Source organism: Neolamprologus multifasciatus, chromosome 6 (assembly GCF_963576455.1).
Source record: "Neolamprologus multifasciatus chromosome 6, fNeoMul1.2, whole genome shotgun sequence".
Lineage (NCBI taxonomy): Eukaryota > Metazoa > Chordata > Actinopteri > Cichliformes > Cichlidae > Neolamprologus > Neolamprologus multifasciatus.
This window is the reverse complement of record NC_140444.1, coordinates 36,950,962-36,967,452: the sequence shown is the minus strand read 5'-3', so window position 1 is coordinate 36,967,452 and position 16,491 is coordinate 36,950,962. Positions and strand designations below refer to the sequence as shown.

Below are 16,491 nucleotides of genomic sequence, written 5' to 3'. Positions count from 1 at the left end.
GGATCCTAACCATTTCCGCAGACAGATCCTATGCAAATGTGATCTTGTGTAATTTGTTGTTTTCTTGCTTCCCGATATACCAGTTCTTTCTCTTGGAAGTTTAAGAAACCAACCAGCACCGCTCTGTTCTGTTTCCCGGGGGCTAGCGTGCGATGTATTCGTTCCAGTGTGAATGACTTGTCAGGCGCTAGCCCCAGCATTTAGGTAGCATGTTGTTAATAAAGTCGAAGAGTGGTTGTTTCCCCTCTGCTTCCTCTCTTATGCCAAACAAGTTCTTTCATTTTACCCGGTTTTCCAAGTCATCTGTTTTGGCTTCAAGAAGTAGGATTCTTCTGATAGCAGAGTTCAGTGATGTTTCTGTTTTTTCAAGTGTGCTTTCTACCTCAACAATGCAAGCCTCAGCCTCCTCGATATGAGCCGCCTGGTTCAATATGTCTCAGATTTGATTTGAACTCATCCAATACTTAAGCTATGCTAGTCATGTCAGCATCTGTGTTGTGCGCTGGATTTGGTGCGGTTGTCTTAGTGCCTGTCTTGCGTCTTCGGGAAAGATTTCACACTGTTTGACAGATGAAGCTTTAGACATTTCAATGCTGTATATTCCAAACCACACTAACAGCATACAGTTTGTACGCTGTCTTAGTAGCAATCCCGCTATGCTGCCATCTTAAGGCTGGGCCACATGACCCCATCCCTATGGTATATCTTTGTTAATATTGTCATTTAAGCTTATCATCAGATAATGAAGACATTTTACAGCTGCTCAAAACCTGTCATATCCACCTTAGCCTTCACAAATAGCGTGTTGTCTTTAACGTACAGAGCATTTTGGGGAGTTTGCAGCATATTGTGGGAAATAAAGCAAGGAAATCCAACAGCAACATTGGTCTGGGATTCAGGAGTGGGTTGTTGGAAGCATTTGGTGGTAGGGTCAGGTCTGAAGCTGAGACTCCGATGGTTAGAGGCACCGCTTTGGTCCAGAACAGAGAGAGACACAGTCTGTCTGAAAGGCCATGGCAGAAGAGTGTCAAAGTCTCCAGGCATGAGGACTACATAAAGTGACAGGTGAGTACCTCTTCCCTCCCCATCCCCATTCAGATAGGCTTTAATGGCCATCTTGTATCCACAGCGTCCAGTGTAGAATGGCACACTTGTCAGGCATGACAGCTGACCATTGGCCTCTGCCCCACTCCTCTTCCCAAAGTCTTCAATTTTCCAGATCAACTTCCCATCATAAGATGTCGCTTCAAGCTCCTCCAGGTGCTTTTTATTGAGATTAAGTTGAGCAGCATGAAGATGTAGGAGGCCCGAGTGACGCTTTAAGTTCTCCTCCAAGGTTCCTGGTTGAAGAACATAATAAGATCATTTAGCGAAATCCTGAACTATTCTTTACTGTCTAGACACGCCCAATCATTGTTGAATTATTTTACTGTTCATTTAGTTCAGAAAAACAGAGAAATAACCACCAAGGCTGGATTAACCTTTTCAGATTCCAGATTGTGATTATGAAGATAACTGTTGGTTGCAGCCTTAGGATCTTACCTCATTTCTTTTATGTGTTAATGACTTTATCCAGAAAGTTTATATTAAATGAGCTCAGACTAAACTACATCCATAAAAGTCCATAAAGGGTCCTAATCTGGTGTTTTAAATCATTGTTTCAATTTACGATTAAGAACGTTTTTCATGTTCTTGAAAACATGAAAGTAAAGAAAGTGGAGAACTGGAACCTTCTCTTCCACTTGTTGAGACAAGTGGTGGATGGTGAAAGATATTATTGGAGGATCGCACCAGACTACTTGACATTGTCTAGCTGCAGTCTCTGTTGCTAAATGAAGACAGCATATTTCATATCTGACCAAGTAACAATTTATTAATACAGGGAAGACGCTGTTACATTTACTGTGGTAAAGAGGTTTGAGGTTCAGTTACCTAGATGCTCTCTAAGGGCCTCAACTTCAGACACTTCCTGCATGGCAACATCCAGAGACTTCCTGAGCTGTGCAAGCTCCTCCAGATGAGGACGAAGCCCCCGAGACACCTGCTGGAGGTCCAGCTGGACAGAAGATAGGGTATCCTCTTGCCTTCTAAGAGTTCTCTGATTATACACAGACAGACATGGGTACAGTGGGGTAATTTGTGTGTTTATTTACATCAAATGTAAATAAAACATTCTCTAAATTTTATGGTAGTTAAAATTAAGAAAGACAGAATATAATCAACAAAAAAGAAAAAAAATTCCAGAAAAAAACATTGTTATCTGGCATCATGGGTAGATAAAATTGGATATTATCAGCATTGCAGTAAAAATGAATGTTATGCCTTTTAATGATACTGCCAAAGGGAAGAATGCATAACGTAAATAGAATTGGTCCTAGCACAGAACCCTGTGAAACGCGTGAAGAGGACTCTTCTTTACATGAACAAATTGGAGTCTAGTACATAGATATATTTTAAACCACTGTAGTGCAGTGCCTTTAACACCTACAGCATGGTCTAATGAAATATTATGGTCAACAGTATCGAATGCTGCACTGAGGTCTAGCAGGACAAGAAGAGAGATTAGTCCATTTGTAAAGTTCATTAAAGCAGTTTCTGTGCTGTGATGAGCTCTGAAACCCGACTGAAACTGTTCAAATAAATAAGTTATGTGTCCAGCAAACTTGCCTGAGTGGAATCTTCTCATTTGTGTTTGAACCTGGTCATGAGTGAAAATGATAGGTGGGGGAGGGTTGTCAGGACTTTCACCCGAAGCTATGGTGCCATGTGGAGGGGGAGGGAGAGAGAGTGCTGTGGATTGCACACTGAGTAGGAGGGTCAGTAGGAGGGTGAGCATTTATGGCAATGTTGAGTCTGTTGAAAAACAGATTCAACTCATTAGCTCTGTCCTCACCGCCCTGTCCTCTGTCCTCAAGTCTTGTGACTCCCTCATCTTTAGAGGCCTTCCTCACTCAGAGGGGAAGACCAGTACCGTTTAAAGATCCAGTATTGGCTTTCATACAAGAGACCTGGTTTAGAGCTCACCAGTTTATCAACACTAGCCCCTATCTTACCTCTAGAGCCTCTATCTGGTATAATAAGAAAATATTAATTGGTAAGAAACTGTTCAGGTGGGAGGCTTGGTTTAGGGCAGGTATCAACCAGGTGGGGGATTTATTTGGGCAAACTGGCATGAAATCATTTGCGGAAATCAGACAAGAATCTAATCTGGATCCAAGGGAAATTTGGAGGTTTTTTTCAAGTTAGACACTGTATTAAAGCCATTTTGAACAATAACCCAGATCCTCCATCTAGTATTCAGGAGGTGTTTGCAGCTCCTGGTATCAATAGAATCAGAGCATCCAAATTCTATGGGATCCTCAGAGAGGCGCATTCTCCCAATTTGGAGGGGCTGAGGCAGTGCTGGGAGAAGGATCTGGGAATTCAGATTTCAGGGGACAGTTGGAAGAAGCTGGCTTCATCATGGTATGTTTGCTCATGAGAAGCACAATCTCAGCTTATCCAATACAAGTTGCTTCACAGAAATTACTGGACTCCCAGTAAGCTAGTCAGGTTGAAACTTGCTTACACTGACACCTGCTGGAAATGTCAGGAGGAAGCCGGGACCCTAGTTCATGTTGTATGGATGCCGGAAAAATTATTATTTGTGGGACGGGATCATTAACCTTGTGAATGATCTTTTTAATCTTCACCTTTCTAAGTCTCCAGCTTTGTGTGTCCTGGGTCTGTTACCTGACAGCAGTATTCTCACTAGAAGACAGAGACTATGGGTACGTTTGGCTTTCATAACAGGCTGCAGGATAAGGCACTGGAAGTCATCCAGCCCCTGTTGTTTCAGGGAATGGTCTGAACAAATGTCCAAGATGGCATTATATGAACAGGTTACGTACAGAGTTAAGGGGAGAGAAGATATTTTTGATCAGGTTTGGGGTCCCTTTTTGTTGTACATCGACAATGTCTCTTAGATAATGTGATACGTTGTTTTTTTCTTATTTTGTTTTCCTTATGTCGTTGTCATTGTTGTTGTTGTTCGTTTTGTTTGACAGCCAGTAGAGGAAAGAAATTGGTCAAGGTCGAGTTTAGTTTCTAGGCACCTGGGTGTTCTGCCCCTTTTGTTCTTGTTTTTGCTGGTGTTTCCCAGTAGGCGGTTTCTTATTTTGTTTCTCCTGTTTTTTTTTTTTCTTTTTTCTTTTGGTTTTCTTTAGCTATGGTTAGCTCTTATTTGTTTGTTGCTGTTAAGAAACGGACGGAGAACTGACAATATTATTACTAACGTTGTATATGTGTATATGTTTCTGTCCATCCAAAACATGAATAACCAAAAAAGAAGATAGTAGCCATCGGAAATTCTACTTCTCTTTCTTCTGAAAGACTAATTATTATTATTATTATTTCCAATGTAGGTGAACTGAGAGTTAAAACTGAGTATGCTTAACATGTTCTATTAATTTGAATTGTTCTACTCAATTCAATTTTAGTTATATAGTGCTAAAACACAACAGTCACCTCAAGGTGCTTAATATTGTAAGCTTTACCTTACAAAACTTCATTATTCAAAAACTAAATTGCACAGGATTTTTCCTTCCATTAGTCCAATATGCGATGGTTATAAACTTGGAGAAGGCTCTCTTACCCATTTATTCTAGACTTGTCCCAAATTGCATAACTATTGGTTAAATGTTTTTCTGATATGTACAATAACTGCATTGTTTAGATCCTCCTCTTCCCTTTTACACCTCAGCTCTGCTGCACAAACTACAATTCTGTTTGGAATGGTAATTGCTAAGAAAATTATCTTGGCTCTCTGGAAGTCTGACATTGTACCTCGTGGCTGGCAGAACTGATTGCTCTACTGCATATGGAGAGAATTAGGTATACATTAGAGGACAAACTTAGTACGTTTTTTAATGTGCGGCAGACATTTTTAGATCATGTATTAAAACAAAGTCTTCTTTGATCAATAATTCAGCCTACCACCCTAGGGTTTTATTTTTGTATCTTGCCAGTGTTGAAGTAGTATCTTTGTTGATGCAGTGTAATTTTTCACCTTTTGTTTTTTTGTCCTTGCTGTTGTGTTGTCTGTTTTTTTTCTTTATATCAAAAATCTTATAAATATATATATTTTTAAAAATGTGCTAATTTTATTGCAGTCAAAAGGTACGTGTCAAATGTATTCAAACTCTTGAAGTTCTGATAAGCTTCAACTTAAAAAAATTTTTAGGTTCTGGTAACTTTTGGGGGTTTACAGTATAGTTGAACTTTAAGGGGCCTGTTTTGGGTTTAACCTCTTTGGGTTTAACTTCCAGTGTCTGCTGTTTTAAAGTAAATCTGGAAAGTATTTACAGTGCTTCACTTCCCTATATTGTCATGTTACAGCTAGGGATGGGTACCAGTTCTGACATAAACGGTAGTAACCAGAACAAAAAGCAGCACACATTTTGGTGCTTTATATCGGTGCTTTTTTCCCCTGAGATGTCATACACTTTAGATTCTAGCCAATCATTTTACGTTTCCGAGGATAGTAGGCGGGCCCAGGTGCATACGTTCTTTTAGAGCAGAGCTACAGATTAAAAATGCCCAAGACGAAGCGGTCAAACATCTGGCTGTACTTCACAGCAAAAGATGCAAACTCAGCAGCCTGCAACAAGTGCTTTAAGCTGATACTGTGTAAAGGAGGTAACTCCTCGAATCTGATGAAACACCTGGCGACGTATAGCGTTGTTTTAAAAGCCGAGAAATGCACCGTATTTGATAGATTGCTGCGAGACCTCACACCGAGCACATCTACTGCGGATGGTTTGCCTGTTATCGGACACGGAGTTAGCAACATCCCCCAAAAACCCGAAGAGGAGAGTCCTGGCCCCTAGCCCTGCCAGTGTAGCAGAAATGATGACGGATGATGGCAGCAGCAGCCGTTCTTCTCTGCGTGAGTAGCTTAATGTTGTTCGTGTGTAATTTACGTTGAGTAGGCTAACCACGTTATTACATTAATGCATGTAAGGTGAACTAGCAAACACTGTCGTAGTTACATGCGGCTGTCTTCTTGTTTGATGGCAGATACTCCCTCCACCCTGGCCAAAAAGGCTAAAATGACCAAAGAAAAAGTGGGAAACAGCTAAACATGAGAGGTTTTTGGACAAAGTTTGTGTTTTTTCCATTGTTTAAGCACTGCTTCCAGCCAAGAGTGATACCATATATGCCCCATAGCTGCAGAAAAGGCTAACATTGTTATCTTTTTACCAAAAAAACCAGCTGAACATGAGAGGTTTTTGGACAAAGTTTGTGTTCTCCGTTCTTTAAGCACCAGTTTGAGCACCGTTTAAGCACAGGCACCGTTTCAAAAGTACCGGTTTGGCACCGGTATTGGATAAAACCTAAACGATACCCATCCCTAGTTAAAGCGTCATTAAAAATGGATAAAATTCATTTTCAGCCTGAAATTCTACACACTATACCCTTAATGACAAAGTGAAAAAGGTTTGCTTGAAATTTCTGAAATTTAGTAAAAGTAAAAAACAGTTGTACATAGGTATATGCAACATTTGCTCAATACTTTGTTGCAGTACTTTTTGAAGCAATTACAGCCTCAAATCTTTTCGAGTATGATGCAACAAGTCTTTTTTTCTGCAGTTTCTTCTTTGCAGAAAATCTCAAGCTCTATCATGTGGGGAGTGTCAGTGCACAGATCTCTCTAGAGATCTGCAGTCAGTTTCAACCTGATCTGTCAATCAGGTTCGAAGTCTGGTCTCTGGCTGTACCACTCAAGGATATTTACAGAACCGTCTCTGTACATTGCTGCATTCATCTTTCCCTAAATGATGAATAGTTTCCCAATTCCTGCTGTTGAAAAAAATCTCTATAGCATGATACAGCTTCACTGTAGGAATGGCATTGGGCATTGAGTCTGAGTCACAGCCCTTTGCAGCATGTCTTCCCCTCTCTCTCACCCTTTGCTTTCCTGTTGATTTTTCACTCTCCCTATCAAAAAAGCCAATTAAAGGCCAAAAAACTCTATGGGATGTTATATAGACAGTGTATTTCCAAATCATGTCCAATCAGCTGAATTGACCACAGATCAAGCCAGTTGTAGAAACATGATCAATGAAAATAGGATGTACCTGTACTCAAGGTTGTTCCTAGAGTATTGAAAAGTAGAATGGGAGGGAGAGCCTTCAGTTTTCAGGCCCCTCTTCTGTGGAACCAGCTTCCAGTTTGGATTCGGGAGACAGACACTATCTCTACTTTTAAGATTAGGCTTAAAACTTTCCTTTTTGCTAAAGCATATAGTTAGGGCTGGACCAGGTGACCCTGAATCCTCCCTTAGTTATCCTGCAATAGGTGTAGACTGCCGGGGGATTCCCATGATGCATTGAGTTTTTCTTCTTCAGTCACCTTTCTCACTCACTATGTATTAACAGACCTCTCTGCATTGAATCATATCTGTTATTAATCTCTGTCTCTCTTCCACAGCATGTCTTTTATCCTGTCTTCCTTCTCTCACCCCAACCGGTCACAGCAGATGGCCCCGCCCCTCCCTGAGCCTGGTTCTGCCGGAGGTTTCTTCCTGTTAAAAGGGAGTTTTTCCTTCCCACTGTCGCCAAAGTGCTTGCTCATAGGGGGTCATATGATTGTTGGGTTTTCCTCTGTATCTATGAAGCGCCTTGAGGCGACTTTTGTTGTGATTTGGCGCTATATAAATAAAATTGAATTGAATTGAATTGAATTGAAAATTTTAAATGTTATGGTTTTGAGTACTCATGTAGGTGTTATATTTCTTATTTTCCCTTTTAATAAATTTGCAATAATTTCAAGCAACATTTTTTTTACTTTGCAGCATTGTGTGTAGAATTTTAAGGTAAAATATCAATTCAATCCTATTTGGAATACAGCTGTAATATGACAAAATGTGAAACAGGTGAACTGCTGTGCATAGTTTCCAGATGCACTGTGAGACAGAAACTCAAAGAAGCTCCTCAAAGTTGAAATATAGCCATTACGAAAAAATAAAAGTAAAACTGAAATAAAAATCATCAGCATCATCCTGACTACAAATATGATAAAAGTAAAGACAGTATAAGGAGAGTTGACAAGTCAGATTGTAGCCGTGTTTTAACCTGAGCCATGGAGACCGCATGCTCATGATTGCTGCTCAGCTGCAAAAGTGGTCTGAATTGCTTCTGCAGACCAGTAAGTAGCAAAGTGTCTGTCTGGACCTCCTGCTGCATTAGCAGCGAATCCTCTTGGAAAACTTCCATCTGAGACAGGGAGAGAACAGTCAAAGGTAAACACACAGCTTGTTGTCACATTTATCTCTTAGACATTTATCTTGTCATCTTATACCAAAGGAGCTATGCTGGTGAGATAATTTGAATACTTAATGTAACTTTTTCAAGTAAGAGTTTATTTTTAATAATATACTAACTTACTTATAAAATCAGAATATTCTAAACTCTCACAAGAAAAGAAAAAAATGTTATTGGAGAAATCTTGATTATTATTTGTTGTTTTTCTGAAACGGAGCAGATTTTTTCATATTTCACGTGCTATTCTGCAGGAGTCTACACATTTTAATTCCTTTAATAACTCCTGGACCACATGAGCTCATATGTGAACCTCACGGTCATGCCTCTAACCCAATGACTGCTGTTATATATGCGTACTGTTGTACAGTATCAATATCATTATGTAAAGTGGAAATACTTGTTTCTCCAGGTGGGTATTGCTCCTCAGGACCAGCAGCATGTGGTGATTGATAGCTTTGTCTTCATGAAGCTTGGCATTCCTTCTTTTACCCTGTGAATCATAGCATAACAGAAAAAAGTCACTTGATCTTAAACGTCCAAGCAACCAATTTCATTATTTCATCAGTTGAACTAACCTGTACAGAGCAGCCAAATTTCTTAAAGCAGCAGTCATTGTTAACTTCAGGACATAACTGTCTATGACTGGTCAGCTGGAAAGCAAGGAAAGCTCATAATCAGGTTACTAGATGACTTTGTGGAATACTTAACTGATTGGTCAGCAATTCTTGGGGTCTGTATGTGTGAATCAGAAACTGTTACATCAGCTTATAATATATATAACTACAGCAACAATGTCCTTTTAATAATTTTCACAATTTTAGACTCTGGTAGCACTATAGTGCTTTTTTTACTAAGCTGTCCACCGTTTTGTTTGGCACAACTAAATGATGTATATACTGAATGCAGGGGATGGGATATACATAACTGCTAATTATTTCAGATTGTGCCACTGACGTACAATAGTTGCTATTTGAATAATGCGGACATATATCTTCTTGGTTAAAGTTGATCTCTTTCCTCACCCCCATCCTTCAGTGATACCCTTCTGGTTTTGTTATGATGTCTGATTTAGTACTAAAACTGAGAAAAAACTGAAACAACCAACCAGCTCTGGTGGAATATTTGTGTACTTCAGCTGGTTGTTTGTTTGAAACAGCAACAGTTAGATGATGGCTGTTCCTGCAGAGCTATGATGTGATTCAGAAGATGAGCTCACCTTGTGTCTGGGGACCTTTTGGGAACAGCCTTCAGGACAGTCTACCTTCACATCTGGACACAAGCTCTGCACATGATCCTATGGAGCACAGAGTCACCACAAAGTCACATCATAAATTTATACTTGTACTCTATTTTAAGAGTAAATTAGTTACACTTCAGGAAGAGAAGCATTCAATTAGATTTTTGCTGTGTATTTTCGTTGGTGAGATAAAGTCCACCCCTGAATTAAAGTGACACATTACAGTGTAGAAAATGAAATCCTTTAGTAATTAGTACCAATCCTGACCTGAGAAAGCTGGACCAAGAACAGCTGGAAAGATTTGGATCACCATTCCCAGTGGTAAAAGAAAAGGTGCAGTTGTTCCTCTTCTGTGCTGTTTCAGTGGACTTTACCTGAATGAGGCTGAGCTGGAACAGCTGCCTGCAGTGTGGGCAGGGTTCCCTGCGGTATGGACAGATGTTGGTCAGGTGTTCTTGCAAGTGCTTCCTCTGTAACACTGCAATGCAGCTTGTATTGGTGCATTGCACCTGCTCATACTGACATGACTTCAGGTGCTCCTGCAGAGAGTGAACAGATTACCGCAGTTGATTACAGTATATTTCTTTTTCCATTAACATGCTACCATCTAGCACTGGTCATTAGTGTTTATTGAATGATGTGTCATGGATGGTGAAACAGAAGCAGCCATGTGTATTCTGAAGTGTGTAAAATGCTTGCTCATGTACAGAAATGTTGACTGGATAGAACTTTACAGTACAGATAGGCAGTTAGCTAAAATATACTGCAAAAGCAACGCTCTAAAGAAGCTAAAGAATCAGATTATTTTATTTTTTATTTTGCAATGGCTGAGCCAAACACTTGCACCTAAACTACATCAAGTATGCAATTTCATTCATTTATTTCTGAAGACAACGCTATAATTACAAACACCCATGATCAAACATCTACTCAAGACAGCTACAGTAAAGTCCTGGCAAAGGAGCACAAAGAAGGAAACCCTGTATAAAAATGCTTTCAGATACTCATTGCTGAAAGGTTTAAAGTTAATTCAATTCACTTTTATTTATAGTGAAAGTCACAACAACAGTTGCCTCAAGGCTTTATATTGTAAAACCTACAGTAATACAATTCTTAACAATGCACTAAAAATAATTTTTTTATTTATGATTTGGTTAATCTGTCCAATTATATTTAAGACACTAGCGAACATAGTGTATAACATTGGCTTTAATTTTGGTTATTCCAATATTTTTGCACCTCGAATTAAAGCTGAAAGACTGCTTCAACGAAATCAAGGTGGAATCACCTTAAACACCAAACATGACTTCAGCTATTTGAAAAACCAAAGAGTGAGTTTGCAGTGGCAATGCCCAAAACTTCAATAGTCTTGTTATCAACACTAGCACACAGATTTTAGCTAAAAACACCATTCTCACTAGGGCTGGGTATCGTCACTGATTTCTAGAATCGATTTGATTCCGATTCACAAGGTCCCGAATCAATTCGATCCACAATTCAATTCAATTCGATTCGATTTGATTCAATTCGATTTGAATCTGGGAAATTTTGCCTCAGACAGTCAGAAATATTATAATTCAGATCAGTATATTTACATATTTTTGTATCTATAAAAAGCAAGCTGACACTTTCCAGACTTTATCAAAGGTGCGAGCATCACAGCAGATGACTTTGTGTCAAAGTAGCTGAAGATAAAACACGAAACATCGGAATCAACGAGCTGTTGGCTTTCAGCCCCGACCGTGTCCGTGCGGTCGGGTGAGAAAGGCGACATCTCACTGATTCTGATCCGTCGGCGGGTCCGCGCTGCGTGTTTACGTCTTTGTGCAGAATCTGTGTACCTGCTCTCATTTACTGTTTTAGCTGTTTGGTGGTTGTCAAAACGGAGATTCTGGCATTTCGGGCAAAATAAATTTATATTAAAAAATCGGTTCAGGATTTTAATGAATCGATATCACATTATCCAAGCCTGAATCGATTTTAATTGATAAATCAATTATCAAAACCCACCCCTAATTCTCACCTTATTTCTGCTATGCAAAACATGGTGTGTCCTTGTGGGCCAGAGAGTCAATATGCATATTTAGCATGAACATCTAATCTATTAACCACGAGTTGTGGTTGCACAATTTGCATATATAGAGTTTACCTGCAGATTGTTTAATGTGAAAATAGTCGTGCATGCTGGGGCATTGGTGCAGTACACTTCTAAACTGGAAATTTCACGTTTGCAGCAGTTATCCTGGAAAACCTGCATGGAAAAAAGATTTTTTATAACTTCAACAAATCAAAAGTGCATTTTCAACACCGTTTGCATGTGTTGTCAGTGTATCTTTTCCTTCTGTGTCCAAGAGCTCCACTGATGTCCAAAAAAACATAGAACCTACTGTTACATTTGAGAGCATGGTCAAAGGAGCTTGCAAAGAAAAGCGTCTGGACTTCTTTAAGTTGCTTGAAGACGTTTCACCTCTCATCCGAGAAGCTTCTTCAGTTCTAAGGTCAAATGAAGAATGAAGAAGCTTCTTGGATGAGAGGTGAAACGTCTTCAAGCAACTTAAAGAAGTCCAGACGCTTTTCTTTGCAAGCTCCTTTGACTACGATGACCTGGATGACTGAGAACCTTCACAGACATTTGAGAGCATGGATTTTCACTACCTTGAACACACACAGTCACTTCAATTCAATTTTATTTATACAGCACCAAATTAAAAAAAGAAAAACCAGTTGCCTCAAGCTGCATTGTAAGGTAAAGACCCTACAATAACCCACACCAGGAAACCCCCTATGAGCAAATGCTTTGGTGACAGCGGGAAGGAAAAACTCCCTTTTAACAGGAAGAAACCTCTGGCAAAACCAGGCTCAGAGAGGGACAACAATCTGCCGCAACCAGTTGGAGGTGAGGGAAGGAAGACAGGAGAAATCACACAAATTATACATTATTTAACCGGAAATCTTGAGCTGACTGTGGTGCTGAAGCAAAGGTCAGTGAAATTTTCATTATTCAGCCACAAACACTTCTTTATCAACTAGCTCAAAAAACTCAGTGAATAATAATGAATGTATGCTATGAAAACGTATGAAAACGTATGAAAATGTACTTCTTCACAGTTAGTTTCACATAATGGCAAATGGACTGATTCTTAAATCTTGCTATTGTACTCTACATGAGTATTCAAATCACTTTATGCAACTCATTTACTTTTATATGTCATTGTTTGCAGCTGGTTTTGGCCACTCAGGTAGCTAATTTAAGAGAAACGTTCTACTGTGCACTACAACTATTAGAGACATAGCAAATATTGTTGAAACCTCAATGTTATCGCTTAAAAATCACAGGCTCTTGTGATGTTAGTCTATGTGTATGCAGAAGATATTGTGTGTTTATTTAATGGATTTAATTTATTTATTGCAATGATCTGTTTCAATTTGCAAGAGACAGTCTGACCTCACCTCTGTTCTATGTGAAAATGTAAATATTACTGTTATACCATAACCAGTCTTGACCAGGGAGATGACATCAGGGTATCAATCATGTTTGTTGACCTATAGGGAGTTTATTTTCCTATATGAATCTTTTAAATTTGCTTTTTTTGTTTTGTTTTGTTTTGTTTTTGTTTTGTTTTTTAAAAAAAGGTCAAACATATCGGGTAAAGGTGGGTGTATAGCAACTCATTTTTAGTTCATTATTTGAGGCCCACTTCTCTCCAGTAGCAGGACACTTTATTTTCAGTTGTTTCAGTGAGAGACAATCCTATATATTCTTACAATCCTGATTAAATTAAAAATCTTAATAATTAATTTTACTATGAAAATAAATGTTTCGTTTTATATGCTGTCAATTATAGTTCTTATGAAGAAATTCTGAATCAGTAAAAATTGGTATTGGCATGTCACACTTTACAAAACCGTAAATGGCACAGCTCTAGCTTCTGCAGAAGCTAAAAGTCTGCCTGACAAATTACAGCTGCCCTCTGTCTCACCTCAGTTGGTGTGATCACAGCTTTGTCCACTGGGCAAACTGGGTTGGACGGTGATGAACTCTCCCTGCAACACCAAGCACAATGACCCAACCGTACATTTTTTAAGGAGGACATGTGTTAAAATAAGTGTGTTTTAAGGTAGACTGTGTCAGTAAGGCTATGTCAACCAGCTCATGTCTTAAATTGACTGAACTTTTTTAAAAGATGGACTGTAAGACCAATATGTTTAACTTGAACAGCTTTTCTTTTAGTTCTTTTCAGTTTCACGTGTGTTTTTTGGGAGACTATATCAACTTTTTTACAAGGCTTCTGTCAGTATAAATGTGGTTTTATGTGAACTGTGCCAGTGTGTGTGCATCTTAAGGTGTACTAGCTCTTACAATAGTCCTTGGAGACAGTGGAAGCAGTAGATGTGACCACAGGAGTTTTGCTGGGGATTGAGCACCACCCCTCTGCAGATTGGACAAACAAATTCCTCCTTCAGCTTCAACACAAACTTTAACCTGTGCCTGATGGAAGTCAGCTCTGAATCCCAGGAGACTGTGGGGCCCGACAACCTCCTTCTGGATTCCTCGGACCCCAGCCTCGACTCTTCGGACCTCAACGAGTAGTTCTCAGAGGGAATGCTTGACTCCTCCGGGGATCCTCCCTGATTTGTATTTGCTGTTGCCATGAGCTTGCAAGAGGCCAGAATAAAGAGCTAGTACAAGTGATTGAAATATAGAAATATGATATAGAAAATTGTGCAGTGCAAAATGGCATCACCACGTAGAAAGAAATCATAATAATCTCAGCATAGTAAGATTCAAGTGACACACTCAGGTATAAAACTGAAAACCTTTCCAAGGGTCTTTTATGAAGTTACACGACTTTCTAAATAGTACCACAATTTTTCATTCTTTCATCATTTAAATCTAAGTAATTCTGTGATCTATGGGTGCAGCTGCAGGCAGGTGTAACTACAACTGAGATACTTCAGTTCTTAGTTTAATTTGCACCATCAAAATGAATTAACTAATTAAAATCCTTTTGTTCCCTACCTTAAGGGGTTGCCACAGTGGATCATCTGACTCCATCACACCCTATGCTTAGCATCCTCCTCTGTCACATCAACCCTCTGCATATCCATCCATGAATCTTCTCTGTGGTCTTCCTCTTTTTGTCCTGCCTGGCAGGTCTATATTCAAAATCCACTGTCTCCATTTCTAATATATCCACTACTCCTCTTCTGCACGTGCCAGCCTTGTCTCTCTAACTATGTTTCCAAACCACTCAACCTCAGGTCTCACTACCATTTTGTAAATCTTTCCTTTCGCTTTCATTGGTATCACTGTCACTGGTTTTGAAACTCATCTACCCTTACTATCTCTGACACCATAACATGCTTTCCCCCAAAGTCTGTAGCATATATAGTAATACATGTAAAAAAAAAAAAAAAAAACTATAGGCAGAGCTTTAATAACAAATCCAACTTCTACAACGCATTAAATTAAATCATAACTAAAAGTAAAGTATTTCGGATCAATCATCCCGTTATCATCAAAAGAACAAGACAGCGTACATTTCTAGGTGTGTGCGCACAGTTACAGCACACAGTGGGGCGTCATACACAGCACATGCTAATGATAGGTACACGTGAACTTTATCTTTGCCGCTACTATACTGCTATGAAACCGTAAAAACAACGTTGATTGTGCGTTAAATGTATTCAAAGTAAAAGAGACAGAGGTCGTTGTGTGGTCTGTGCTCAGTCTACGGGGGAATCCCCGCTGCTGCCTCTTTCTTTACATTTCAGCTCAAATTAATGCTCCTGAGGCCGTTTTACTTTCTGCTATACTTCTCTCAAACAACTTTAGAGACCTTTCGGGTTTTTAACGCGTTTATCCTCTGAAAAGTTTCGAACTCCAGATGTTCCCCCTGAGGACCACGGCTGATTTACTTTCATTTTCCACTGTGAGTCCAAGCTTCAGCGTTTGGTTTTCTTACCTCAGTAAAGGAATCTCTCTGAAGACATTAAAACACTTCAACACAGCGATCCATGCAGTCCCAGCAGATCAATGTTAATGATCGCTATTGATGATCCTGTGATAGGCAGCGCAGCCGTAGCAGCAGGAGAAGGAAACGTTAGTGCAGGAAGTGATTCAACAACCTGCTGCTGCCCGAAGCTATAGGCCTATTGCAGCTCACGCGAGGTAAGAAAAATCGTTTCATTCAAACTGTAATGAAAGGCAAGTTACAAGATTAATATCAGCCACTGTTGGAAGAAGTACTCAGAAGATTTACTCAGATTAAAATCCAGTAATCTAGATTGATATGCTACATCACTCCAACGAAATACAGCGTACCTAATGAAGTTGCAGTGCAACTCTAAGGGCTCTTCTCTTGAATCTGTCTGCTGTTACCGTAGGCTATTTTTTTTAAAAACTGTTTAGTGAGATTTTTGTACATTTTTACGCTGGTGACACAGAGCTATACCTGCCACTTAGACCATTTGAACCTGTTGGCTGTCTTTGTGAGATTCAGAACTGAATATCAAATAATTTCCTCCGGCTAAATTTCACCTCAGCGGCTTCATTTTTTCATTAGAGCAAAGAGATCGGATCACATTGCTCTCATGTTGGCACCTCTACGCTGACTCCCAGTGTATTTTATAATTGACTTTAATATTTTATTGGTTAATTTTAAGTACCTGCTCATAGCCAACCTGTTGTTACCCAGTACTAGTAGAGATCTTGTAGGCTCTGAAGGAAATCAGGTCGGCGGAACCCCGACTTAAAACACACCTTTAAGTCAAGAAGTTTAAGATAAGGCCCTCTCTGACTTTTTAATTAGTTTTGAATTGTCTTTTTATTTCTCGCGTTTATTACTGTTGCTTTAATCTGTTGTCTCTGTAAATGTCTTTGTAACATGGACTTTGAAAAGTGCTAAATAAATAAAGCGTTATTATTTTACTAGTCTTATTATTATTAAT

At 39.3% G+C, this 16,491-nt stretch overlaps 1 protein-coding gene across 2 annotated transcripts; it reads right to left on the bottom strand.

Moving 5' to 3' along the window:
- Positions 1–5: 5 nt before the first annotated feature.
- Positions 6–16,425, bottom strand: traf5 (Tnf receptor-associated factor 5). Of its 2 annotated transcripts, none has more exons than XM_085164020.1 (11): positions 15,507–16,425; positions 13,901–14,220; positions 13,521–13,584; positions 11,690–11,791; positions 9,915–10,079; positions 9,520–9,597; positions 8,879–8,953; positions 8,701–8,793; positions 8,115–8,255; positions 1,933–2,098; positions 6–1,340 (listed from the first exon to the last, which is right to left on the bottom strand). In XM_085164020.1, the coding sequence occupies exons 2-11, from the start codon at positions 14,191–14,193 to the stop codon at positions 754–756; spliced, it is 1,764 nt and encodes a 587-aa protein (XP_085020146.1). In that variant the 5' UTR covers positions 14,194–14,220; positions 15,507–16,425; the 3' UTR covers positions 6–753. The 2 variants fall into 2 exon arrangements, with proteins under 2 accessions (XP_085020146.1, XP_085020145.1); XM_085164019.1 differs by having other exon boundaries at positions 7–1,340; positions 13,901–14,196.
- Positions 16,426–16,491: the final 66 nt, after the last annotated feature.

Coding starts and splice junctions, on each gene's coding strand:
- traf5 (XM_085164020.1), bottom strand. CDS start 14,193: ATGGCAACAGCAAATACAAATCAGGGAGGATCCCCGGAGGAGTCAAGC. Junction 10,080..11,689: donor TCACATTAAACAATCTGCAG/GTAAACTCTATA, acceptor CACTCTCTGCAG/GAGCACCTGAAGTCATGTCA. Junction 8,256..8,700: donor ATACCCACCTGGAGAAACAA/GTATTTCCACTT, acceptor TCCCTGTCTCAG/ATGGAAGTTTTCCAAGAGGA.